At 30.8% G+C, this 27,530-nt stretch overlaps 2 protein-coding genes across 8 annotated transcripts in view; one reads left to right on the top strand and one right to left on the bottom strand.

Annotated features, from left to right (window-relative positions):
* The window catches only part of LOC127150064 (uncharacterized), a 97,511-nt gene that overhangs the window by 1,818 nt on the left and 68,163 nt on the right, over positions 1–27,530 (top strand). The gene's annotated exons all lie outside the window — the stretch shown is intronic.
* Positions 19,128–27,444, bottom strand: LOC103493288 (uncharacterized). 7 transcript variants are annotated; one of them, XM_051086824.1, is made up of 11 exons: positions 27,011–27,444; positions 26,635–26,703; positions 26,443–26,567; positions 26,169–26,329; positions 25,936–26,005; positions 24,798–24,852; positions 24,233–24,316; positions 23,539–23,563; positions 23,414–23,452; positions 20,792–20,838; positions 19,128–19,599 (listed from the first exon to the last, which is right to left on the bottom strand). In XM_051086824.1, exons 1-9 carry the CDS (start codon positions 27,185–27,187, stop codon positions 23,415–23,417), a joined length of 804 nt encoding a protein of 267 aa, XP_050942781.1. In that variant the 5' UTR covers positions 27,188–27,444; the 3' UTR covers positions 19,128–19,599; positions 20,792–20,838; position 23,414. The 7 variants fall into 7 exon arrangements, 4 of the variants coding, with proteins under 4 accessions (XP_050942781.1, XP_016901241.1, XP_008452195.1 ...); XR_007822007.1 differs by having other exon boundaries at positions 23,414–23,563; XR_007822008.1 differs by lacking the exon at positions 23,539–23,563 and having other exon boundaries at positions 24,175–24,316.

Below are 27,530 nucleotides of genomic sequence, written 5' to 3' on the forward strand. Positions count from 1 at the left end.
GCTGCTAGACAGAAGCAGCCTTACAATCATAGTAGCGGGTCCAAGTCGTTTCTACAACGACAGTATGAGCTCGCTGAAAGAAGAGGGCAGCCGATCGATCGTGTGGAATTGTTCCGGGAAACACACGTTCGAGCTGGGACATTCGTGTCGCAAGCCGCCGAGGATGCGCATGTAAGTTATACCCTTATTAATTATCCACTTTTATTATATATTTTTGCGCGTTACCTAACATAATTTTTAAATTTGTTGCAGAATCAAATGCTGGAACTCCAATCCCAGCCTATCCCAGAGGGTAGTCAGCCACTCTCTGAGGATGAGATATGCGATCAGGTGTTGGGTAGACGACCAGGCTACTCAAAAGGCCTTGGTTGGGGACCCAAGCCGAAGGCCCGCAGAACGGCAAGTGCAAGCAGTTCGTCGACATCTTGTTCGCAGTCCACACAAAAAGAGATTGAATTACAAGCTAAACTTCATGAAGCTTTGGAACGGATTGAAGTACAAGATAGAAATCACCAAGCATTAGCTTCACAAGTGGAAGCTATGAAAAAGATGATTGAAGACCTAACTCGTGCACAACAGGGACCACCACATGATCCCTAGCTCTGCGGTACGTCGTATATGTCTCTATTATTCTTAAGTTTTTGCAATATATGATTATGTATTAAACTTAGTTATTTTTATACCATTTTTAGGACCGAAGGTGTAGAATGACGCGCATACGCACCTCGTTGGGAGATTTTTCATTATGTTTATGTTTTTTCTATATTGAGAACTATATTTTGTTGTAGTCAACTTATTCGTATTATTAATTTTAATTCTATTTTTTTAATTTGTGTTTGTATATTTATTAATTTATTTTAATTTAATCCAAAACGTCGCGAAATTTTTTTGAGCAATCCGAACATCATTGTGAATGTTTGAGCAAAATATTATAAGGAAAAAAGTAAAAATAAAATATTTTAAAAAATATATAAAAAAATATTTCCCGACGTTCATTACGTCGGGAAAAAAACGTCGGAAAACAGGTTTTCCCGACGCCGGGAGATACATCGGTATATTCGGCGTCGGGAATAAGGTTTTCCCGACGCCGTCATGCCGACGCATCTCCCGGCGTCGGGAAAGGCTTTCCCGACGCTGATTTGGTACGGCGTCGGGAAAGCCTCTCGCGACGCATTTCTCCCGACGTTCTTCCCGACGCCATTTTGTACGTCGGGATATCCTTTTCCGACGTACTTTGAATTTTCGCCGACGTATTTGTGCGTCGGGAGTACCCCCGTCTCTTGTAGTGTACGGTGTGTTGATATTGTATTTCTCTAAGATCAAATAGCTCTTTTTTCTCCGTTCTTCACTTAATGTCTACCATTTAGGCATATTATAGTTCTTTTTTAGCAGCAAATTATTTTCTAACAAAACTCCTTTGAACTTTGATTGCCCAAAATCTACAATTTAAACAAATATGCTTGTGAATTTTAATTAATTGAATCAATAACAAATTAAACCAACCAAATGGAAGTCTTAGTCTAAAAATAGGTATATTTTGTGTGTTGTTTCTAAGTCAAGTTTAGAAAACTAAAGTAGTTTTCTAAGAAAAATGTTTCATTATTTCTAGAATTTGAGTAAGGACTCATGTGTTTCCCTAAAGAAAGTAAATACTAATGATTGAGAGAATCATTAGTATTTAAGAGAAAAAAAAAACTATAACAACAATTATTATTATCACCTAAAATGTTGAAAAAGAAATTAACTATTATTCTAGAAGTTTATAAACCTACTACTTAACTATAAAAATCGGTGATACTTGCCCTCAATTTCCAACTAACAAGAATCCATTTCTCAAGAGAAGAATATCGAAAAGATCTCTAGATTGATTTTAGATTGAAAAATTATGAAAATAGAAAAAACTCACAAGCCTACAATGAGAAATACCAAAAATGCCTTACTCAACACGTAGTTAATTGGTCATATGCTAAGCGAGTAATCTTCTTCTAAACGATCGTGTACTACAATCTAAATGCATGATCTATGATCGTTTAAGTCATGATACATGATCGTTTAGGTCATTATACATGATCGTAAAGTTCTTAACGATGGGGAAAAATGCTTCAAATTTAAACGATCGTGTTGATCATATGGAAAATGATCGTGTTGTACATGGAAAACGATCGTATAGTGCAATGTAAATGATCGTTAAAAACTTCAAATCAAATGATCCTATTGACCATGCTAAACGAACTTGTTGACCATGCTAAACGAACTTGTTGACCATGCAAAATGATCGTGTTAACCATGCTAATCGATCGTGTTAACTATGGTAAGTGATCGTTTATATCATGTCAATATATACGACCGTGTAATTCATTTTAGACGATGAAAAAAGGCTTCAAATTTAAACGATCATGTTGACCATCGTAAACGATCATTTAGATCATGTCAAAAATGATGTTTAAACGATCTTGATATTCTCAAATATGAGAAAGATAAAGTAGTTTCGTAGAATCTTGCCGAAAATGGTGAAAATGAAATAGGAGATTTAAGTAGAAGAATAAATAGTTTAAAAACAGAAGAAAGAAACTTTAGAAGAGGAGATGAAGAAATGTAGAAGAGAAGATGAATAAATCGTAAAGAAGAAAAAGAATGAGAAGTGACGAATCGTCTGCAATATTTAAGGACAAATCTGAAGATTATGAAAATATTTTATGAGCTTCATGGATGTTTGTTTTAGTTTACACGTGTCATAAATATTTTTGGGTTTTGTTACATTTATGTAAATTAACCATAATTCTAAGTTAGTTTAATAATCAAGTCAATTGGAATGTATTTCAAGATAAAAAGACTATTCGTTATCATTTAAAAGATCGATAACTTAATATCATGTAGAACAAATTGACACACAAGAAAGAGGGATAATCTTTTTAAAGAAAATAAAACTTTTAATTTATTAAGAAAGAACAAAAATGGACACTCTAGAGAGAACCACAATCACTCGCTCACTTTCATTTAAAGCCTCTTTCTAACTCTTTGCTTCATCTTTTCCTCTCTTTGTGTACTTACTTGCTTAGCTTACCTTTGCTTAGTTCACATATGAAGGTACAATCCCTATTTATAGATGAGTAAGATCCTTAAAGCTCAAACAAAAGGACCTCTTTAGAATTTTAACTATTATCTAAAGGAATTCTAGAATTCCTTAACCTAAATTGTCTATGATATTTCTAGACTTTTTTCTTATGAGACATTTGTTTACATAATTCTAAAGATATTTAATTTATATATTTATGTCATATTGTAGATACTTAAATAACTTTCTAGAATAATTAGTGTTGTCTTCTACTTTAATTCTCCCTCTCGTCGCTAACTATTATATCCTTTTCCATCATCTTGAGTTGTTGGAACTTTGCATACTTGAATGATCTTAGCCTTCTGGCACTTTTCCCCAACGTCTATGTCTTCTCAAAGCATTCACTTATTCTTTTATGACCTTTATCCACCAGATGTTCTGTGGCGCTTCTACATACATTGTGTTGGTTTTTCAAATATTTCCATCGTTGCATTTGCAAACCTAGAATTGGGTATTCTCTATTTGTTTCGTTTCGTAATTGTGGTTTTTTATCATGTATTCCACTATACCAAGGACTATTTTGTGTCCTTAATTGCTCTTTTTGCATCTTCATCACTTTCTTATTCTTATACTTGACTTATCTCTTTTCTAGATCCTACTTCAAATGACCTCTCTCATCCTTACGTGTCTTTTCTGATTCAAATGTCTTCCACGATGATGTTTCATCAACTATAATATTTCTTGATGTGTAGCATTGTTCACCATTATAATCAATGCACTTTGTCCTTTGATGTCTTTGCTTATCCATGTAGGCATCTTTTGTTAACATTACATAGATGTAATACATCCTTTCTCATTCCATCAACGGCTTGCCATTGACTTCCAAACCTTGATACACTTGACACCATAAGGTCGAAACATGACGAAGTTGCCTACATATGTCAAATGAGATACTAACACCAAATTCTTATTCACTCCTGACACATAGAATGCATTATCCAATCACACTTATTGGAATTGGAGTAAGAGATTATTATAGTTTTGTCAACGTGGGCTATTGACAACTTTAAGTTCTTTGTAGTTACAACAAGTCAACTTTCTTTATTTTCTGATGTGTGTTGCAGCTTTTCTCTTATCTCCAGACGTATGGTTAGAGCATCCTAAATCAATAATTCAATCATTTTTATAATTTGCCTCTTCTACATGAAGAGGCAACACTTCTCTATAGCACTAGTCACACCGCAGTATAGTTGTTGAATTAAAGAGATGATCGACGGAATTCATGAAGAACAATTTATCCTTTTCCCTAACTTGGCCTATACGAAAATAATTGAAATATAATGTAACAAAAATTTATGTTCAAGAGATATTAGGGAGTGAAGTGAATGTTTCTTGATACTCTTTTCTTTCTTTTTTAGGTGAAGAACAATGAACTGATTTTTTTTAATCGTAAGTTACACTATGATTGATTTTTATTTCAATCGAAAAGAGTTTTTATTATTATTATTATTGTTGTTGTTGTTGATTTTTGCTATTGGAGACATTAAACTACAAATGTTAATACAGTATTAAATTCCTAATATTTTTGACCAAAATCTTAAAGGTAAAAGAATCGGAGTCAAAGATATTTTTTTCTTATTATACCAACCAAAGATTGAGTAATATTGGTAAGAATCCTACGAGACTTAGCTACCCAACAACAAACTTAACTACTTGATTAATTTAAATTAATTATGTAAAACTATGGGTTTATTATAAAGATTTAAGAAATGAACTAGCTATGAATATTAAATATATGTATATATATATATATATATATATATATATATATATATTCAAACTAAGATTTTAATTACTAACAACACATACATAATAATTAGTCAAAAGAGAATGAACACCTCATCTCTTTTTTCTCCATTCATTGCATCTTTAAATCCTATTATTAATTGGATTTGCATTAATTTTCTTCTTTTTTTTTTTTTTTTTTTTTTTTGTCCTTTCTTTCCCTTTTCCAAAATCATCCATCTTTATTTATGTTCTAATGAAAATTTTACTCATTCTATTTTACTAAACCACCCCTCTATTTCTTATTAATTATTGGAAAGTTCTTTTACTATAAATCATTAAATCTTATCATTTAAAATATTGTCATTTCGATGCAAATTAACCATCACCGTGTATTATTTACTTAAACTCTTGAATCAATTAATGATTTGGTATAAGAAATCTTGTGTTTAAGCTCCTTTATTGTTGTTTCCATTCCAGTTAATATTCATTTTCACTTATTGGACATTTTTCATATTTCAAAACCCAAAAGTAATGGAACGTTAGATATTGATATTAAATTTGTTTGTGTCAATCAGCTTAAGTTTTTAGACTAATTGGTGATTTTAAATGGTATGATCAGTACAATGTTCTTTTCTTTCTCACTAAAGTTTTTAGTTTTAGGAATATATTATTAAATGTACATTTACTCGTATGTTTAAATTTTTGGGTTAAATGTTAATTTAAAACACTCTGGTTTTAGTATAAACATAAATGTATAATTTAACGGTGATTGATATGCTTTTTTTTTTTAACTTTTAAAATTTATACATACATTATTAACTAAAATAAATATAATATATTTATACATACATTGTTTACTAAAATAAATATAATATAATGTAACTAAAACTCATTCCATATTTATTTTAATTTTAGTTTCTACCTTTAAAAATTAAAAATTAAGCTTATTATATAAACATTTTGCTGCCTATGAGCATTTTGTTTTTCATACTTTCATACCTATTTTTAGAAGGGTTGATAAGAAGAATAATATCTTAAATGTCTCTAAGTAGCTGAAAAAATTGAATTCTAAATACAATTATGGGAAACTTTCATAAATGTAACCAAACACCAAACTATTTAGGCCCATGTAATAAAATACATAAAGTTAGTCCTTTTTTAAATATTCCAGGTTTGCCCTTCCATCTTTCTTCGCTTCCTCGCGATTCCTTTCATCATCTTCCTCTTGCGATTTCTTTCATCATCTTTCTTCTTTTCCTTTTTTTTTTTTTTTTTTGCTAATGTGATTTCTTTCCATCGTATTTCTTCATTTTCTCTTTTTTTTTTTTTTTTTCTGCTGCGATTTCTTTCCATTGTCTTTCTTCTTTTCTGATTCTTTTTTTACATCGTTTAATCTTTTCATCGTATTTTTTCTTTTTTTTTTTTCGTTGTGATTTCTTTCCATCGTCTTTCTTCTTTTTCTCCTTTTTTTACGCCGTTTAAATTTGAGACCGTATACAAAAAATAGCAAAATCTAAAATATCGTGTATAAAGAATATTGAAATAAATTATTTAAATTGGAGTAGCCAAATGTAAACAATCGTGTAAAAAAAATAAATGATCGTGTAAAAAAAGAAAAGAAAAGATCGTGTATAAAGAATCTTAAAAAAAATCATTTAGATTGGAGTAACCAAATGTAAACGATCGTGCAAAAAAAATAAATGATTGTGTAAAAAAAATATCGTGTATAAAGAATCTTGAAAAAAATCATTTAGATTGGAGTAACCAAATGTAAAAAAAGTAAACGTTGGTGTAAAAAAATAAAAGATCATGTATAAAGAATCTTGAAAAAAATCATTTAGATTAGAGTAGCCAAATGTAAATGATCATGTAAAAAAAGTAAACGATCATGTAAAAAAATAAATTTCTAAATGATCATGTATCAAAAGAATTTAAATAATCGTGTACCAAATTTAAAAAAAAAAATTCGTTTATATTTGGGTCCCCAAATCTAAACGATTGAATCTAAACGATCGTGTAAGCAAATTTAAACGCAACCAAAATAAACGATCGTGTAACAAAATTAAATGATAGAATTGAAAAGATAAATTGTACATATATCTAAACGATCGTGTACCAAACAATAACTAAATCTAAACGATCGCAAATATATTATGCACGCATTGTTGACGTCATGGTTGACGGGACATTTTTGGTATTTTACACGGTGGGCCTCTGATCTTTTTCCGTTTCCGGAATTGTTCTATATAGTGTAAATATCTTGCCGCTTTGTTATATTTTTTAGAAAGCCCCCTACAATTATTCAAGAAACTACAAATACCCTATAACTAAAATCAAATGCCTAGAACATAATACATCAAAATCAAACTTTCATCAGTTGTAGAAACTATTGGAGCTTCCAGCTCGTCTTCTTCAAACCTTTCAAAGTCTTCATACTTGGATTTTCTTCTTGTCAGCTCCTCTGACCAGAGACTTTGGCATTTTCGTCTTGCTTGCGGCTAAACCGGTGAAAGTCGATTAAACCTGACTTCAATAGACGTCGAAACGTTAGAATCCGCCGCAAACCTGCGACCAACGTCGGACGCTGTCAAACACTGCTAAAAAAAAGCCTGTTGCCGCTGACATCGAAACTCCAATGTCTTCCTCTGATGGCTAAACTAACCTCTGACGGCTCCAAAATCATGGTTAAACCATTCATTAAACATATTGCGAAGCTGTTGAAATGAACGTCGGAGCTACCGTAAACAGCGCAAAACCATCATCTTCTGTCCACCTTGAAACCCACGACTAAACCTCTAATGTCTTCCTCTCCATTGACCAACGTCTCTCTTCTTATTGGAGCGCCAGAAACTATCACACCACACTCTTCTCTATCAATCTTTTTTTATTAGAAAAAACGCTCTCTATTGTTCATATTTATTTTCTTTTCTCTAATTTAATTTAAAAGACATAAGGAAAAAGATTCAATTAATTGCAAAAACGCCATTGAGACATATTTAAGGTCATTTAAGAAATTGTAATGATTACCAATATTATTAATAAATTGTTTAAAATATAATAAACCCAAAATCTTGTAGATATATTTGCATCATTTTAAGGATAATGTATAAAATGAGACTGACAGTCAGAGTAACCACTAAGCTAACTATAAATATTAAAATTTAAATAGTTTTTTTTTATATATATTACATAAAGACAATAAAGTTGAGGGACTCCCTTTGGGCTTATGTTAAATCTGCCAGTGTTTAAAATTAAAGTGTAAAAATTGGATTTAAAAATAAAGTAAAATTGAAATTAAAACTAACTATTTTAAGGTGAGATATATTTCTAAACTCAAAAGGTTAATAAATATCAAATATGTATTATGTATTATTTATGTCTATTTTTTGATAAATAGTTTGAAGAATAAAAAATACGAAATAGTTAAATTTATCTTTATATTATTTTAGGAATACGAGGTAAAATTTGAATTCAAATTGACGAGGGGATGATATAAATTGTAGATTCAAATTGTTATTAAAATATTGTAATATGTATTATTTAATAAATTTTTGATAAATAATATGAAATATAAAAAATTGTGAATTAATTGATTTAAATCATAATAATTAGGGGATGTTGAAACTAAAGCTACATCTTTAGGGATGTTGGTGAAATCTTCTGCAACAAGAGAATATTTTTTGATTTAGTTAAGATTTACCAAAAGTGAATGTGTTTACAAATATATTGTATCACGTGATATTTTGTTTGATTTGTTGACATATACAAATATATTGTATTTGCATGCGAGAAATTATCCTTTGTAAAGAAGTATACTCAGACAAAAAAAAAAAAAAAAATTGAAAAAAAATATCCAGCAGACGGTTTTGCCATAAATCAAAATATTTTTTGGATTTGCTATTTTTTCTATTTGCAATCCAATATTTTGCTATTTTGACGGAAATAGCAAATTGAAACTAATGACATATCTTTAGGGATTGTTGGAACAATATAATTTTTTTCTATTTAGTTAAGAATTATCGTAAGTGTGTGTTTACAAATACACTGTATTCGTGATATGTGATATTTCGTTTGATTTTTTTATATTAACAAATACACTGTATTTGTATATGGACAATTGTCATTCGTGGAGGGGTAAATTCGAGAAAAAAAATGAAAAAATTATTCTGACAGTTAGTTTTGCAATAAATCAAAATAATTTAACAGTTTGCTATTTTTCTTTTTTTCTATCCATAAATTTGCTATTTACACGATTTCCCATTTTTAGAAGGTAATTTTGAAAATCCAAGTGAAATAAATAAATAGAGTAGGATTCACAAAATCCATTCAAAATTGTGATTCTATTTTTAAAATTGGGCTAAAAATAAAATTTATATTTAAAGAAAAAAAATCTAAAAACTAGGAAAAAACAAGCACAAATTTGGGAAACATAAAATCAAATTAAAAGTAAAATAGTTGTCAACATAGTCTAAGTTTCAAATGGTCTCTAATTGACATTAAAATACCAAATGCCCTTTATGTAGTTTACACTAAATCTAACCATTTTATTTTTCTATTTCCTCAACACCCCATCCCTAAGAGCCCTTTAGTTAGAAATTTCTAATTTGACCATTGACTATTACCTCTATGTTAACCAAATCATTAAACACTTACATAATCCATAATTGAGATATTATTATAAGACCATAGATGGTTTAGTACCTAATACATATAGTTATATAATTCTATCCTTAATTAATTATTGGTGTTAATCAAGAATCATTCTACTCTAAATCACTGATTAGCTATATTTAATTAGTAGCTGCCACCAATACACATGTTACTCAATTTAAATAGCTCACAAACAAAGATTAAGAGATTCTCTTGATACCAAAATGTAATATCCTAACAAAAACAATCAAGAGAGATTACATATTCTAATAACTTTTCATTAATTTGATCCTAGAACCACAGTCTCTCGTTTTAGCAATAATAAAGAAAAATGGATTTGAAATTAATGAATGAATATATATTAATTTATTGGATAAATACAAATACATACATATATATATATATATACTATATATATGTACATGTTCATTAAATTTTGTGTAACTCTCTGGTTGATCCACTTGTATGTGTACAAATTTGACCCTTCATCTGTTTATAAGTAAATGAATATTGTCTTGACATGAGAATAAAAACAAAAAGGAGAGAGGGTCACTTTAGGATTAGTTGAGAATTTATTAATTGCTTAATCAATCGATTAATTTGTTTTTTTTTTTTTCTTTTATTTTCTTCTTTTTTTCCCCCACAAGAATCGTGGTTGAGAACAATTTGGCGGTTCATCGAACCCTCTTGTATCAATGTTATTCTTTCTTCAAGAAAAAAAGTTGAAAAAGAATATTAGAGATAGGAAAATAAATCCATTTTAATTCAATCAAAAAAAGGTAAAAAGAGAGAAAGAGAGAGAGAGACAAAATTTAAGGTTGGACAAATCACCGACCAATATGAGAATGATATGTTTTTTTTCTCTCAACTATATCTTCTCTCTCTCTCTGCATGGCCATGATTTTAAGTTGGTATTGTCACTGTACATCATTTGCCACCCAACCGTAGTTGTTTTTATGGTTACTTGTTTGATGTATGTCATCAAATATCCAGCTACATTTGAATCTTGTTAGGAAAATTGTTTTAAATTGATAATATAGTTGAAATATTCTTAAATATAATAAAATATATCAACTTATCATCGGTAGGCTATTGCGATAGTTTATGGTACTTTATTACATATAAAAAGTAAAATTTTACTATATTTATAAATATTTTGGTTCAACTAGAAAAATTTGATATCAATATATATTTATTTATAGTAGATACATCGGTAGATTTTTTTTTTATTAAATTAAATAGTTGTCATAAATTTTATAAATTTGATGGTTTTTTTTTTCCCTAAAGAATGTAATTAGGGTATTTGTCAAATATTTTTGTCAACCAATTCATAAGTCTTTGATTTTGATTTTTTTTTTCTTTTATGGATGGAAACTAAGAAAAGGAATTCCTACTAACTATCTTACATAGAGAAAAAAATTAGATAAAAACACATTTCCACTTTTCATATTTGTTCATAACATTACAAAATTTCTCTTTTTTCTTTTAAAGATAAGCATATCAAATCCTTCCCTTTTGAATGATTGGTTTTCTTCATCTTAAAGATCAATATCCTAATCTATATGGCGGTTTCAATATTGTCATCATCTTTATACTAAATGTCTTTCTCAACAAAAAAATTTAGTGGTTATGCTAATTTTATTATTCTTTTATTTTTTTGGTTCATAAGGCTAAAATGATTTTATAGTCTCTCAAGTATCAAACTCAATCATTTTCATGAAATTTAATTGAAATTTACAAAAAGAAAAAAGAAAAAGAAAAAGAAAAAGAAAAGCCTAGCTAGCTAATTCATCACATAGAAATAGATATGTGTCCACACACAATTACTATATACCATTTTCGATATCATTTTGTTTTGAAATTGAAGGAAGATATAGAGTAATATATTCAATATAGCTTTGGACACACTAAAGATATTGAGATATAACTTCAATCTAACCATTAATTATTGTTCTTTTTAATAGTAATAGTAAGTTTAAACCTTTTAATTTATTAAAGATGAGAAGGGATCATGAGCTTTCATGATTACCTATGTATCCAGTAAAGCATATAATATATCTGCTAAGCATAGGCATCGTGTATATCATGTAAAGCATACAATAACCCCAACCCCAAACTACGTAGCCCACGCTGCACTGAATTGGATTTCACTAAATTCTGTATTTTCTTTTGTTTTTTCCTTTTATTCATTTCCGTTCGATAACCGTTTTGGTTTTTTTAAATTAAGTTTGTTTAATTTCTTTGGCATGTGTTACAATGACTTGCATCTTTCTAAAATACAATTGTCGAATTTTTCGACCAATAATTCCAACAAGAAAAAAAGAAACAACTTTTTTAGAGTTATTTATTATTATTATTATTTTTTAATTTTCTTGGTTTTTTAAACCATTGGTAGAATACAGAGAAACTTAGGAAAAAAATTTAAGGTGAAAGTAGCGTTTATAAGTTTAATTTTAAAAATTAAAATAATTATTAAATGGAATTTAAGTTAAAAAGATTTATCAGTTATTATGTCACAACATTGAGTTTAATTAGGTTTGTGTTAAGTTCCCTTCGAAGGTTGATATTAAAAAGTAAATTAGAGTACATTAAACCTTTCAATATCCACTTAACAAAAAGGTCGTTATCTAGTTTGAATTAAAAAAACCCAAGAGATTATATATGAAATCTTCATCTTGTCTTTGTTCATAAAATTAAACAAATGTAGTTGGCTAATAAAATAATTTACACCAGATTGGAACTGATCATATGAAATGTGTCTAGAACGTAACTAAAAAAAAAAAGAAAAAAAGATTCGAGTGACGCAGTTCTTACAAATGATATATAGTTTAAAATATATGTATAATATTCATTATTATATAGGTTTTGTACTTAAACCTATCTTAAGATCATATGATATGGCTAAACCTACCTAAATGGATTATTAGTAATATTCGTAAATCGAATATTACTGACATATTTCTCACATATTTAGATAATACATAAATTCACACTAAATTCTAATTCGACAAAAAAAGAAAAATAGTTGGATACACCATTTGTCATTTTTCTTTCCTGTTCTTCTGTACGATTTATTCCTTTTCTCTTCTAGATTTCTTTATCTCCTCTTCTAGATTTTCTTTTTTCTATTTTTAAATAATTCATTCTTATGTTTAAGTCTTCTATTTCATCATCATCGTTTTCGACAAAATTCTTTAAAACTACTTCATCTTTCTCATATTCGAGAATATCAAAATTGTCTAAATATCATTTTGACATGATCAAAACGATTGTTTACCATTGTCAACAAAATCGTTTAAATTTGAAGTTTTTTTTCCATCGTTTACAATGATCTAAACGATCGCGTTCAGTGGCGTATCTAGAAAATATATTGATGGGGGGCTAAAATAAAAATATGGAAAATTAAAACTACATAGGTAGGATTTGAACCTAGATGGGAATGGGGACTAACAATCAAAGTAACCACTCAACTAATGAGAAATATTAATAATAAGTAGTTTTCTTTATATATATTATAAAAGACAATAAAGTTGAAGGGGGCTCGAGCCCCCCTGGGTCTATACTAAATCTGCCAGTGATCGTGTTGACATGATCTAAACAATCATTTATCATAGTTTAACATGATCATTTAGCATGGTCAACACGATCGTGTAGCATAGTTAACATGATCGTTTAACATGGTCAACACGTACGATGGTTAAATTTGAAGTTCTTAATGATTATTTACATTGGACTACACGATCGCTTACCATAACGAACACAATTGTTTGTCATGGTCAACATGATTGTTTAAATTTGAAATATTTTCCCCTATCGTTATAAAAAAACACACGATCCTGTATTATGAGCTAAATGATAGTAGATTATTCATTTAGAATGTAGTACACGATTGTTTAGAAGGAAATTACTCATGCACGCATGTGGTCGATTAATTGCGTGTTGACTGGATGGTTTTTTTTATTTCTTATTGTGGGCTTTTTCCATTTTTAGAATTGTTCTATACGTTGTAAATATTTTACCGGTTTGTTATATTTTTTAAAAATCCCCTAAAATAATATATTTTTTTAGGAAAGAGAGAGAATGGATAGTTGCAAATATATCACAATACAAAAATATTTACAAATATAACATAATTTAGATCTAATTCTCAAGGTCTATTAGTCATTAAATTTTGTTATATTTGTGATTTTTTAAAATATTATTATGTACTTAATTATAGAATCAGATGAGTGTTTGGGACGAGGATTATCTAAGATATTAAGCACCTCTTACTATAATAAATATTGTTTTGCACTCCCCAGTATACGTAAACAGTATTTCAAAACTCTTCATTTGCTATAGTTTTTCTATTTTAGATTAATTATTTTTTATTCTTTGATACACTGTTCAGTATTTCCTTCTCAAATTTAAATAGTCTATACTTCAAACACATATTGTTATAACACAAACTATAAAATGATTTGCACTCTAAACATAAACTCTTATAATACAAACTATAATAACCAACTCATTGTCTCAAATGCTCTCTAAAAGTGTGTACATTATTATTACATGAACTTTAGGTTTTATGATTAAGAACGATAATCATAACTCGTTTTGTAATATGAATAAGAACAATAATGCTTCTGTTTTGTAAGCATATAATGACCAAGTATATGGATGTGCAATGATATATATGCAATTTATTAGTTCTTTGATTAAAAGTTTAGGTTGATTTAAGAAACTTAAATAGTTCAATGGATGGAAAGCTTGACTGCTTGCTTATATGTTGTCTGAGTTGATCATGTTGTATATCATCGTTGGACTTCAAAATAGGTGCAATTTAATTATACGGGTATTTCAAATTGTACAATTTTTCATTTGAAAAAAAAAGTTGACATGCAAAACATGTCAAGAGTTAACCCAGCTGTCAACTTTTTAACGTCAAGAAAAGTTCTTATTTGGTAGATAACAAGTGTCAAGATTAATTATTCTTGACGAATGATATATGTCAAGACTAAATAAATTCTTGACACGTTAAACATGTGAACTAATCTCATATACTTGACATTTATAACATGTCAAGTACATTTCATCTTGACGCTTATACACCGTAGAAAAAGGAAAAAAAAAAACTTTTATTCTCGACACTGGATTACTTAACGTATTTAAAAGTATCAAGTAAACAAATATTTGAGTGACAAAAAAAGTGTCGAGTAATACTATTTTCTATAATAGATGGTGCTACCTACTGTAATTACGTTGAACATCTAGATATGTGATATAAAGATATGTGAAACTCAAGAAGCATTAAACATTTTAAGACTAGAGAGAGAGAAAGAGAGATTGGGAGAAAGTGATTGTTAATTGCCCTGAATAAGAAGTAACTCTAGAAGAAGAAGAGAGGCAGAGAGGACGATCTCAACTCAATATCTCAGGTTGAAGGTTTGAAATATTGAAGCAACTAAATGCTATATCGTCATGTCATCTCATTTTCCTTTTTTTTTTTTATTTCCTTTTTTACCTAATTATTTTTTTAAAAGAAAAAAGTATATATTTAAAAATAGTCTCTCTTTTTTTTTTTCCTCATAAAGTTAATAATATTAAAAAGTACTAGGAATATTATTAACTTTTTGACACCCAACCAAAAGAGTCTCTATTTCACTTCACCACATTAAAAATTATATATAAATAAATATATTATAAACAAGTCTTTCTTTTCTAAATATATATATATATATATATATATATATATTTGTAAGTCTAGAAACTAGAAAATGAAAGAATCATATTTTCTTTAAACACATAATCGAATCTTCTTCCAAGTTCCAATAACTTCTTTAATGACATTTCTTTTTTCTATTAGAAAGAGAAGAAGAGATATATGGCATATGATGAATTTGAGTCCATGATTTGGTGATTGGAAATAAATAAAGGAATCTGGCCTTCTTCTAAATAAAATAAAATAAAATAAAAAAGAAGAAGGAGAAGAAGAAGAAGAAGGAGAAGTGGGGTATTGGAAATAATAAATAGAAAGAGTGTGTAGTAGAGAGTTAGAGAGTAGAGAGAGAGAGGGGATATTGATTATTTGGTCAAAATAAGAATTGAATAGGAATTGAATTGGAGTTGCATTTGTTTGAGAAAACGGTGGCGTTTGGTAAAGCTATAAAGAATGGAGAAGGACTTCAACAACATTAATTATTAATTATTAACCCCCATATGCTCTTCTCGATTAATGCTGCTGCTGACTTGGTCTTCTCTTCTTTTCTCCATTATTTTATCCACTACATTTCTTTTTTCTCTTTAAATTTTTCTTTCATATCTTAGTTTTCTTACACCAACTTCTTCCCACAATTTCTCCTTTATCATTTATAATAATTCCACAATCCCTATTGCTGTAATTAGGGTTTAGATTTCATATAAAGTATTACAAACCAAATACCACAATTGGATTGGATAGTTATACTTCTAAATATTTTCAATAATTTTATCCAATTTCACTCGTTATTATTATACCTAAATTTCAAATTTATTGTCAGACAAAGGTAATTAATAATGAATATGTTTGAGTTTATATCTAAGTTGTTAATGAACGACTTGATGGGTAATTAATTATTTTCTATTTATTGTAAAATTTTAACAGTTTTCCTTTAAATTTAAATTGGTAATGTGAAACTAATTATATATCAAAGAATTTAGGAAAAGATTTAACGATTTTTTCAGTGATTTAAATTAATTGACAGTTTTAGAAATTTATGAGGATGTAGAATGAATGAAATGTGAAATGGAAGAGGAAGACATAGAAGACATCCCCACCCTCACTCTACCCGAGAGGATTTTTCAAAAAGACATTTCTAGCTCTTTAAGTTTTCAAGTGTTTTAGAACATTACTATTTTTCTTGATAATTTAATTTTGTTTCAATACGTGATTGATAAAGTTTCAAAATATTATTAACAATATAGACAAAGCAAAAAAAAAAAAAAAAAACGAACAATTAGTAAAAGATTAAAGAAATATGAATCCTAAAATCTAAGAATCATATTGAAACAAAATTAAAAAATTTAAAGACTTCCAAACCAAAAGAAAACAAATAAATAGAAAATAGAAACTGTGAATCAAAAGGGTAGGGGAAATAGAAACTTATATATATATTTTTTTTTTATTGATTAAAAGAGAAGTAATGAATTTTGAATATTGGTTAAGTGTCAGTATGCAACATCAGAATCAAACACAGTTGCATACATTTAATTTGTAATTCCACCACTTCGATTCCGACGAACCGCCACTTTCCGGCCGTCGTATCCATTTCTTGTTTGTCTGCCGACTCTTTAATATAATTCTAACCTGTTTTGTTTTGTTTTGTTGTGTTGTGTTGTGTTTTGTGTTTGATAATGAGAGATATTTTGGGTATTAAGTGAGTGAAGGAGAGTGGTAAGTAAAAGGATAACCACAAATTGAATCTCCCACATCATTCGGATCCATCTTTCTATGCTGTCTCAAGGATACATACTCATACATATAATTCAACATGAACAAATGAGACATTATTAGTCAATTCACCTCTTTTATATATATGTGTGTGTGTATTAATTTCGTTTTCTAAATTTTTGACAAATGTGGTTAATCATCTCTTCTCAAAAATTTAATTTTATTTAATTTTGAGATTGTGTTTAATAGGTTTCTAAAGTTAAGGTTAATTTTTGAATATTTTTAGTAGGAAAGTGTAAATTTTTTATTCCTAATATTATCCTTTTTTTTTTTTCTTTTCATATATTTGCTTAAAAAAATGTATTTCTTTTGGTTTAATTTTAAGGTTTAAGGATTTTTTTTTTCGGTTAGAGAAGAGAGTATTGAACACCTAAAACTCATTTAATAATATGAGTTTTGTCTGTTGAATTATATATTGATTTCGGTATTTTTTTAATTATATCTTCATCCGTGAAAATTGTTAAATTTACTTTTAATAAATAGAGTGTTTTAAAAAATAAGAAAAATTGATAAACTATTTATACTTCATAGATAAAACAAAATCACTAAAAGACAAAATTCGTTACAGTAAATATTTTGTCGAATGTTTTGCGACATGTGATTTAAAAAGTTTCTATTTAAAAGAAAGTTTAGCATTATCCCCATTGATAACGTTGGTTGTGATACTTATTAGAAATTTAGGAAGAAATTTGGGAGATGGATCTATAAGTTTTCGTACCTAATTTTTTTACGAATTTTCCACGAACTAATTATATATCATATGTAAATATGTATTTATTGGAAATATAGAAATATAGAAAAAAAAGAAATAATACATTTCGACCTTTATCTATGATAAAAACTTGAATCAATTTCTATCATTGACAGTAGAAATGATAGATTTGTATCAGTTTCTTTTCGTAATAAATACATAATAAACTTCCATAAGAAAGAAAATTTAGTTGTAACTTGTGAAAAGTTAAAATAATAAAAATAAATTTTGAGAATTATTGTTAGAAAACAAAGATTTGGGTAGGAAAGAAGTTGTAAGATTTAAAAAAACAAATACAAATAGACAAAATATTATGAGTTCCTAAAGTTGAAAGGTAAAACTTTGTGGAGATTATTTAATAATGAATAGAAGTAGTGTAAGTTCCTCCGCCCCCACCTCGGCCGGAGGGTCCACCGGCGGCGGTGGAATTAAATAAAAACAATAGAGAAAGAGAAAGAGAAAGAGAAAGAGAAGAAGATGAAGAAAGGGATATTGACTGTCTGAAACTGAGCATGACCATATCACTCTGACATTTAGTTGACCTTCTGACTTTTTACATTAAATGTTTTCTCCTTCTTACTTTACATTACAAACACACACACACACTTCAACCATCACTAATCAATCCAAAATCTATTGCTGTTGCTCTTTTCTTTTCTTTTTTTTCTTTTTTCTTTTTTTAATTTCTCTTATGTGTTGTTATGAATGATCGTTTGTTTTTATATAATATATAGCTTTTCTCTTTCTTTCATATGTTGTGTTTTTTTAATGGTGGGGGAGGTGAAGCAGGCTTCCCGTGATTCATTCTTTTTTCTTTTCTTTTTTTTTTTTTAATTTTTCTGTCACTCATTTGACTTTCATAAAATCCCACATTTTCATTATAAACAAACAACTTGTGTGTTTCTTCATGTGATTCACTTTTTTCTGTTTTTGTTTCTTTCTTTCCCTTCATACCTTATCATTTTCCTTTCTATTTTCTTCTTTTCTTCTCTTCTTTTCCTCTTCCCTTATAGCTTATGTGATTAATAATTGTTTTCCACCTCATTTCTAGTTGATTTGTACCGTGATTATTTTGAAGTTAAAGAGTTATCTTGTTTCAAATCTAAATCAAGTTTTGTTCACGACACACACAACATAGTTCCAAGTTTCATAAACTAGATATAAGTCATGTATACGTAAAACATAGCTAAGTTACACAAATCAAAGTTCTAAAAACATATTCCTTTAAAAAGGTTCTACAAACTGAAGCTTCTCAATTCTATGAGTTGAAGTCCATCGTCTCCTGAATCATCAATCAATCATTAACATACACTGGTGTGGAATCTTCAATATTTATAACGTAACAAACTACATAATACAACAAAAACTACCTCATTCTTTGAGAAATGATCTTCCCAAGATGAATCGTTACAATATTTACATAAAATCTCACAAACCCAATCACTTGAATTGCCAGTATTCTCCATTATATCATGACTTACAAATACAGGGCAGGATTATAAAACTTTACCAACATTATAAAATAACAAAAACCAAGTTATTCTTTGAGAATTTTCTTCCCTAAACATTTACATAAAATCTCATAAACCCGACCTCTTAAATATGAGCAGTACTCCCTCTATTAACTCACGACTTTCAAATGCGGTGGTGGTAGCTCTATTTCATTTAATGAAATGGGGCCAAAGCTGAACTAAAAAATGCTATTCTACAAACGGTAATGCTGACAAATGAGAAAGCTGGCTTCTCTTCTTTTATTTCCTTCTCCCATATCATCTCCTATATTTTTAAATATGCCAAAACACGTCACGCACAAATATTATGCTTCTCTTCACTTTTGGAACATAGAGACCCTACATCTGGAATTCGGAAAGGCTAGGGAACCTACATCTTCATCCCCATTGTCAACAAACTCAAGGTTATTTTCTGTCAGACGTCTAGAGGAATTGTACACAAAAAGAGAGAAAAAAAAAAAAAGTGATTTTTGTCTTCAATTAATCAGCTTGAAACAGACTGCGACATGCCTATGAACATGAGATTCGGCTTAAATTAATGAATAAACAATGAAGTTAGAGAAAATGTATTTGTACAAACACAATCTTCCCCGTCTACTTTGGTTCACTTTCGTTTAGCTTCCTTTTAAGATCATTGAGAGCATTGACAACTTCTGAATCAAGATTATGCTTTAACAATTTCCCTTGGAAAGATGTTGATCTGGAAAAAAAATTAATAAATAAAGTAGGAGATTTAAAGTAGGTGCTGCCATTCTTCTTATAAAACAATTTGCTAAAGCATGCAGAAAAATATTCCAAGTCAGAAAATGGGTTGAAGCAAGGTCGATTTTGCACTACTACACAGTAACAGTTTTGTTGATCCCTCGAGTAAGGGAAATTTGGAAGGTTTGAAAGCATAAGCTTCAAGGCGGTCTTGTGCAATTTAAACAATCTAGTAAGACAATTAAGTGTCAAGGGCAAGGTTTATCCTGCAGGTCGGAAGAGTTGGGCTTTTTCCACTTTGGGGATAGGAATAAAATAAACAATAATTTATTGGATGCAAGGAGAAAGATCACCAACTCGAGAGAGCTTCAGAAAATTGGAATGGGAAAACTCAAAAGCATCTCACAGTTGATATAGAAACCTACTTACATACTTCTGGTACCTGAAGTTTTGACCTTGTTTGTAATTTGGTCAATGAAGTTCAAAAAGTTGTATATTAATCACAAGGTTTTAATGAGTTCTGTAGTGAAAAGGTGACCAACATGTTTAAAAAAATTAATAATATATCTCATAATCATAAAATTCTTTCTTGGTTCTCTAAAGAGTGGACACTCCACCTTTTCTTTCCTCGATTTCTATGCTAGTGATTTATAACATGTTCATTAAGTCATTTTATCTTCTGCACTAACTGATGCAAACTTGAGGGACTTGTAAAGACCAAATTAAAAATCAACACTAACTATTGTACTCTACTTTTAAACTTGAGACCAAATTAGAAACTGGAGCAGATTTAAGGGGATAAGACTAAAACCTAGCATAAGCTATCTGAATACAAACAGTCAAATTTGCATCTGGAATAGCCATACCTGTGTTCTTGCAGCATCATTTCAACCTCCTTTTTCGATGCTTTAATCTACATTGACAAAATAAAATGTAAATTAGGTGCTTGATATCCCTAGTATTATCATGTTCATTCAGAAAATATTGAAGCCATCCACATCTTCTCATTGTGCAAGAACTGAAGGCCTAGTTTTTATCGGTATTACGCCTTTTTCTCTTTTTATAACTTTATGAGGAAAAAAATAGAAGATACAGAACAACCAAGCCTACAAATAGGGAGCCCAACCAAAGGAAGGCACTTGAACTATACAAAGCAGTGCCTATAGAAAAATTACAAAAGGCTTCAAAATCGAAACCCAAATAAATACACTGAACCTAATGAGGGTCCACATGTGGCGGTTATTTTTCTCACCCCCATAGATCCCATAATAAAGCACACACCCTAGCAACCCATAGAAAGCAATCTGAAAAGAGCAAATGAAGGAGGAACTCCCCCAATCATATCACAAGTGTCCTAGTGTGGAACAAGCGAGAAACCAAACATCTAAAAGAAATAATTCCACAAAGGTCTCGCAAACTTCTCCAAAGAATGTGATCCAGGTCTTCTTCCCCTATCGACAGAGAATGTAACAAAGCAGGCCAACCAACAAGGGCAACTTCCTCACAGGTTGATTCACAGTGTTGCTCTTTCACGTAAAACTTTCCAGGTAAAGAACTTATTTTCCAGGAACCTAAATTCTCCAAAAACCAGAAAAAAAAAAAAAAAAAAAAAAAAAAAAAAAAAAAAAAACTCACCTAAGGGAGAATGGTCTGACAAATTACAAAAAAAGGTTTTGCACGAGAATACCTTCAAGGGGTTGGGACCCAGACACAAATGTCTAAAAACAAAGCCCTCAAGCATAGACAAAAGAGAAGCAACCACAATTGCTTCCTTATTGAACAAAACACAACAAAACTGGAACGAAAAGAAAATGGAACTCTCAGAGCAAACTAAAAAATTGGATAACACGTCATTTTTAAAGGAAGACAAATGAAAGAAATGTGGAAAAGCCAAATGATGGGTCTATCCCGCATCCAATGATATTCACAAAAGTACATACCCTTCCAATCTGCCACCACATAATGAGTCAAATGAGAAAGAAGAGAGCTTTTCAGAAAAATCCTTCCATAAATTCAGATAAGTGCCTTTAGCCCCAAGCAACATCCATTTAAAAGGGTGATTGAACGCACTAGCAATATGGTCCTATGCCATAAAGAGTTGGGCTTAAGGGAGAAATGAAAAGCCATTTGCCCAGCAGAGCCCCGTTAGGAATTCATAAATTCTCCAATTTCTAGCCCCCAAGGAAACTAACCTTTCAATGGCCTCCCATCCAACCAAGTGTAATTCTTTTCCTTTTCCTACATCTACCCCTTCCCCGAGGAAATTATGCATAAGCTACCTGATACTCTCACATACCTCCCTTGGAGCTCTAAAAAGGAAAAAGTAATAAATAGGGATACCACTCAACATAGAGCGAACCAAAGTCAATCAACCAGCTTTGGAGAAAAAGTCTATTTTCCATGCAGCCAACCTTTTCTGAACTTTCTCCACCAACAGGTTCCAAAAATAAATGGATTTGGGACTACTCCCAAAGGGAAGACTAAGGTAAGAAGAGGAAAGGAACCAACTTCACAACCTACTAATATCGTCCACCTCCAGTCTTCTCCTCGTTGAGCCTCATAACCTTACATTTACTAGAAGAAAATAGAATTATCAGTGACTTGAAGGTGGGCCAGAGACACAACCCTCCTTTCCAAACCTCAAAAGAATAAGGATTTTACCAACAGTACTCTTAGATGAGAAGAAAAAGAAAGGGGATAAAGGGTTTTCCCGTCTTAGACTTCTTGACACCAAAACTTTGCCCCTAGAACTCCCATTAATGAGAAGCGTAGGTTGTGCTGGAACAGACTGTAGTTTAATGCCAATGTTCATGCAATATTCCTAATATAGGATTTAAGATAGTGTCCACCATTAGACATACGTACAAAACTTATGCATAATCTAAAAGTCAAATAGGTAATGCCAGCCTCGTTGTAATATTACAAGCAGAAAAGGTTGAGTCCAAACATTCGAAAATAGCTTTTAAGCATGAGCCATCGCTGGCAGTGCGCCTCATGTTAACAACAATGTTGGACAATCTATTCAACATTAGTAATCTATTGAACATTGGTGAAAGAAAAATTTAGGAGTTTCAAGGCTTTACAGTAATTAATGAAAACCCTGTCTTTCTATTTTGGCTGCAAAATTTGACTACGCCTCTTCTATTATTTAGGGCTTCATGTTGGGGTATCCCTTGCTCTTTCTTCTTCTGTACCCCCTTCTTGAGAGAATTGATAACTTCACAAATAGAACTCTTCTCTTTCCGTAGAGAGATTAAGATTTCATGTGTATGTCATATGAATTAAGGTCATCAAAAGGTAATAAAAAAGACAGGATAAAATGGCATAGAGTGAATTCCAAATTCATTTCATTCGATTAGAGAAAACAAGGAAAAGAAAAAATTGATGAAGCATAATGCCTATAATATAGTGAATTAACGTTTACACAAAAACAAATATGTCTTTTACCATGTTATCAATATGCACCAAAAAAATTAGACCTTTCTCACCTCAGAAACTAATGCCTTGCAACTCCAAATAAAGGCACCCTGAGGATAAAGTAACAGAATACAGTCTTTTCAGCTATAATCAGAGTATAGGTCTAAACAACCAAGAGCTATATATGCAAACTTACATGAGTTAATCGCTCCAGCTAAACACTTCAAAAGGGAAAAAAATAAAAATAATAATAATAATAAAGATAATAGCAAAAACACATGAAATACAAGTAAATCAAAACCATATGATGAAATGAAAGCATATTGAAGCAGTATATTCCGTTTCAATATTGGAGAGCAATATATACTAATAACCACGAGTATCAGACAAACTTATGATGGATGGCCAAAAAATTATGAGAATGTTTAATTAATATCTCAACTAGGTGACTAGCATGGTTTGGATATATGACCTAAAAGTCATCTAAATTGAAAGCTTGCCACTCTAGAGCACGACAAAAATCAATTATTAGCCTTCATTTATTCATCCTATCTCTCTTTCTGGTAAGGAAAATCCTCGATGGTTTACATTAGAACAACTAAAATTTCAAAATCAGAAGTTCACTTAAGAAAACGACCTCATGCGGAAAGAAAAAGAAAAGAAAAAAAAATCAACAATGACGACAACGAAATAAAATAAAAATTAACAAATACCAAAGATGGCAACCTAAGTAACTGATGAGAAGAAATCCTCAACAGATTAGACCACAAATTCTTCCATGTTATGAATTAATTTCATTAGAAGATTAAAGATAAAAATAATATACTCTAACCATATCTGCAAAAGTTAATGCATAATACAGTGATGCCCAAACAATGAGGAGATCATACTGCTCCATGGGCTGCATGCTGCTGACAGACATCAGAAGTCACTACCCAAACTTTGGGACATCCATCCTCCTTCAGGGCTACAACCTGCAACTCAAAAAGGATCTAGCTAATTATAATGAAAAACCGCAGGAGTTTCAAAATTTAAGATCAACAACATCAAGTATGTGGTTCAGAGAAAACTCAATAACCAAAACGGGTAGTAAATCAACCAGATAATGACAAACCATAGAAGTGATTTAATATAAATTTATACAAGTTGTTTATCATTCAAGTTGCTTTCCAAAATGAAAAGTGATACCATGGAATCAATAATCTAACATTGCCAAAAGTGAAGGACCAGAAAACATCTAAATATACTACAAATTGAATCTGCATCTAAGTTCTTGAGAAGCACGATATGGCCAAAACCTTTGCTTCCCAGCAAAATGCTTCTTGCTGATACATTTTTTATTACGACGTGTGCTTGACCTATAAGTCTAGCAGAAACACATGCATAGAGAAGTACGTTTTATTCTACCGTTTTTTACCACTGTCATGGGATTTTATACATGAAGCCTAATCTTACCTCTGTTTCAATCCATGTATCTGCACACGATTCACCTGAATAAACCACATCAATTCTGCAAGAACAGTTCCACCAATTTAAAAAGCCTTAAGTGAGCCAATAAATAAATCCATCTCAATATTTTGACTGCTAAGTAGGCAGACTGCAGCGTAACAAGCCATTTCAAAAAGGTCTAAAAGAGTGTCTTGGACATAAAATATAACTTACGTAGCATGAGGTATAGCATAATTCATTCTCATAATACATGCTTATTTTCCAAGTGTAAACATTTTCAGCCCATGTCAAGGAACGTTCTGAGTAATATTTTTTAATTAAATATAGAAAGGAAAATTCTATGTTCTTTTAAATTAAGCAAACTTGAAATATCAAACTCAAAATAATCTCAGCAAGAAAAACACGGAAACTTTATCATAATATAAAGTACAAAATAAAACTTAAAAAAAACATTTCTTTTCATGAGTTGAAAGTTTCCATTGTTTTTGGACAGCATTAGCATTAGCTGACTCATGAGCTCTCAATAGGACTTGCCCAAACACAAAACTGGAAATGCTCATCAAGAAGTTCCTCAAAAAGACTTCAGGCCTCATTGATATGAGACTATGAATATTACATTCCAGGAAAAGTTTCATAGCCTTGGAGTGTGTATGCTATATCCTCATCCTCTTGGTCACCAAGAGGTCTGAAGTCTTAAAACTGAAATTGTTTCTTGTTTAAACTCCCAGCTCAGAACTGAAAAGAGCAATGAAAACTTCAAACCAGAGTACAAATCATCTTTCTTCAAGTTATTCTTTTAAGGTACTGAATTGTAATTTGTCTGAGATCATCAATATATTTACTCATAACATACCAAATGAATATGAACCATCTTCTGTCATCGTGCACTCATTGAATTTATTTTAAGAAAAATAGCCTAAGCAAGAAGATAAGGTCACCCTTACATATCTGTTTTCTTATGCCACTAATTCATCATTCCACATTTGTTCTGCACTTCAAATATATTAATTTTACAGTCATTAAGCTTGCAAGTAGCAACCATGGGAACACCTAATCCCAAATGCACAACTACTGGCAGAAGATTAGCAGCAAACTGAAGATTATATAGACTAAAGAGGCTACATTTTAGATCATAAGAAGTACCCCCGCAAAGTTTTCCTTGTGTGTTGGGAGTCCAGACAGCATCGCATCAAATACAACTACCACTTTGACCTCTGTAAAAGTGGTAATATGTAATCAAGGACAATAGCAACTAAAAATCAAGTTCCCACAAAAATTACTGAACCTCGAGCAAAAGCTACAATATAAGCCTACAAGTCTATAACCGAAAGATCAGGTCTCATTTTTTAGATGATAAAGAAGGGGCACACTGCAAACCTCTCAGCATACTGAACGTAATAAGCTCGTCAATTAGCTTTTGGCGAGCTACATCAAGTCTCCCATTCATAAAATGTTTCTTCAGTTTCACCCAGTAGCCACACACATTATAACCATCAACCAGCAAGACAGGGACTGCATTGTCTATGCCCTGGTTTGTACTGTCAGAAAAATAAAAGATACTAAGAGCAACATTTTTCCTAGCAACTTTTGTGTTATGCCATGGTTGAGAGACAAAATGTTACAAAAACAAGTTTGTCAATCAGAGATGTACTAGTAAAGAGCCAATGTGGGATCACGATAAAGCTCCGTATCTCCTGGGAGGTCCTCCTTCTCTACCTTCTTCCTCCGGTAACTAGTAGCAGGCTTAGGTACGCCAGATTTTCTCTTTTGAAACTCCTACAAGTCTTTGTAATATGAGAAAGCGCTATAAATACCCGAATTTTAGCAGAACCACATAACAAACCTTCCACAATCTCAGAAACTGCAAATTCTGCTTCAGATTTGACGTAATTCTCGGAGGATCCGAACCAGCCTGGAGCAAGAAGCCAGTTAGATTTTGCACAAAATTGTCCATCTGTCCGTCAACATTGTCGAATTTTCACGCACTACTAGCAGACCTACGGACTCCAACAATGGCTATCCACAAAAGTGGCGGTACGTTGTGTTTAACAATAAGCAACGATATCAGAAACTTAGACTGCACATTATAACCAAGAAAATAAAGCATGTACAGATTACAGAAAGAGGACATCTCTCTGGTCGGGTAAGGCTGAAGACCTAGCAACTAGCGAACTACTTTGAATGATCATAAAAAAGAATGCAGTTGGAAGCATAATCACCGATGAAATTTGAGGCTGCTTTTTGCTCTTCGACACAACAAGCAGCTTCTTCTTCTTCTTTTTCTTCTTCTTGGGAGAAAATAATGTGGAAGAATAAGATGAGGGAGAGTAACTCAAGCCTGAAACCGAGTTCGCCGGTGACGCTGAAAACAGTTTCACTGAACCGACCACCTCCATGAATTCAAGTTGAAGAAAAGATCTCCATGACAAAGAGAGGCGCGTTCCAGTCACTGCGATTTACATAGTAACGGAAATTTTCTCCGATTGAACTCCGCCAGAAATTGCTCCGTCTCAGCTTCGCCTCTCACACGGTTCTTCACTTTGATTTTCGTTCGGATTTTGGTGAATAAAGGAAGACGATGGCTTGGCTGTCGCTAAATCAACCACACATCATTTTCTATTGTATTTTCTTTTTCCTTCATCTTTCCTTTTTCTTTTTTTTTTTTTTATAAATATTTCTCGAAATGAATTTTGGTCCACTGTTTCAACTGTGATGACTAATGGCTTTTTGTGATGTCAC

Source organism: Cucumis melo, chromosome 6 (genome assembly GCF_025177605.1).
Source record: "Cucumis melo cultivar AY chromosome 6, USDA_Cmelo_AY_1.0, whole genome shotgun sequence".
In the NCBI taxonomy this organism is placed as follows: Eukaryota; Viridiplantae; Streptophyta; class Magnoliopsida; order Cucurbitales; family Cucurbitaceae; genus Cucumis; species Cucumis melo.

Excerpts from the sequence above, each read along its gene's own strand:
- LOC103493288 (XM_008453973.3), bottom strand. The coding sequence starts at position 27,187 with ATGGAGGTGGTCGGTTCAGTGAAACTGTTTTCAGCGTCACCGGCGAAC. Across the intron at positions 26,006-26,168 it reads TACGTTCAGTATGCTGAGAG|AGGTCAAAGTGGTAGTTGTA; the intron begins GTTTGCAGTGTG and ends CCACTTTTACAG. Across the intron at positions 23,453-24,232 it reads AGCATGCAGCCCATGGAGCA|GGTGCCTTTATTTGGAGTTG; the intron begins GTATGATCTCCT and ends CTTTATCCTCAG.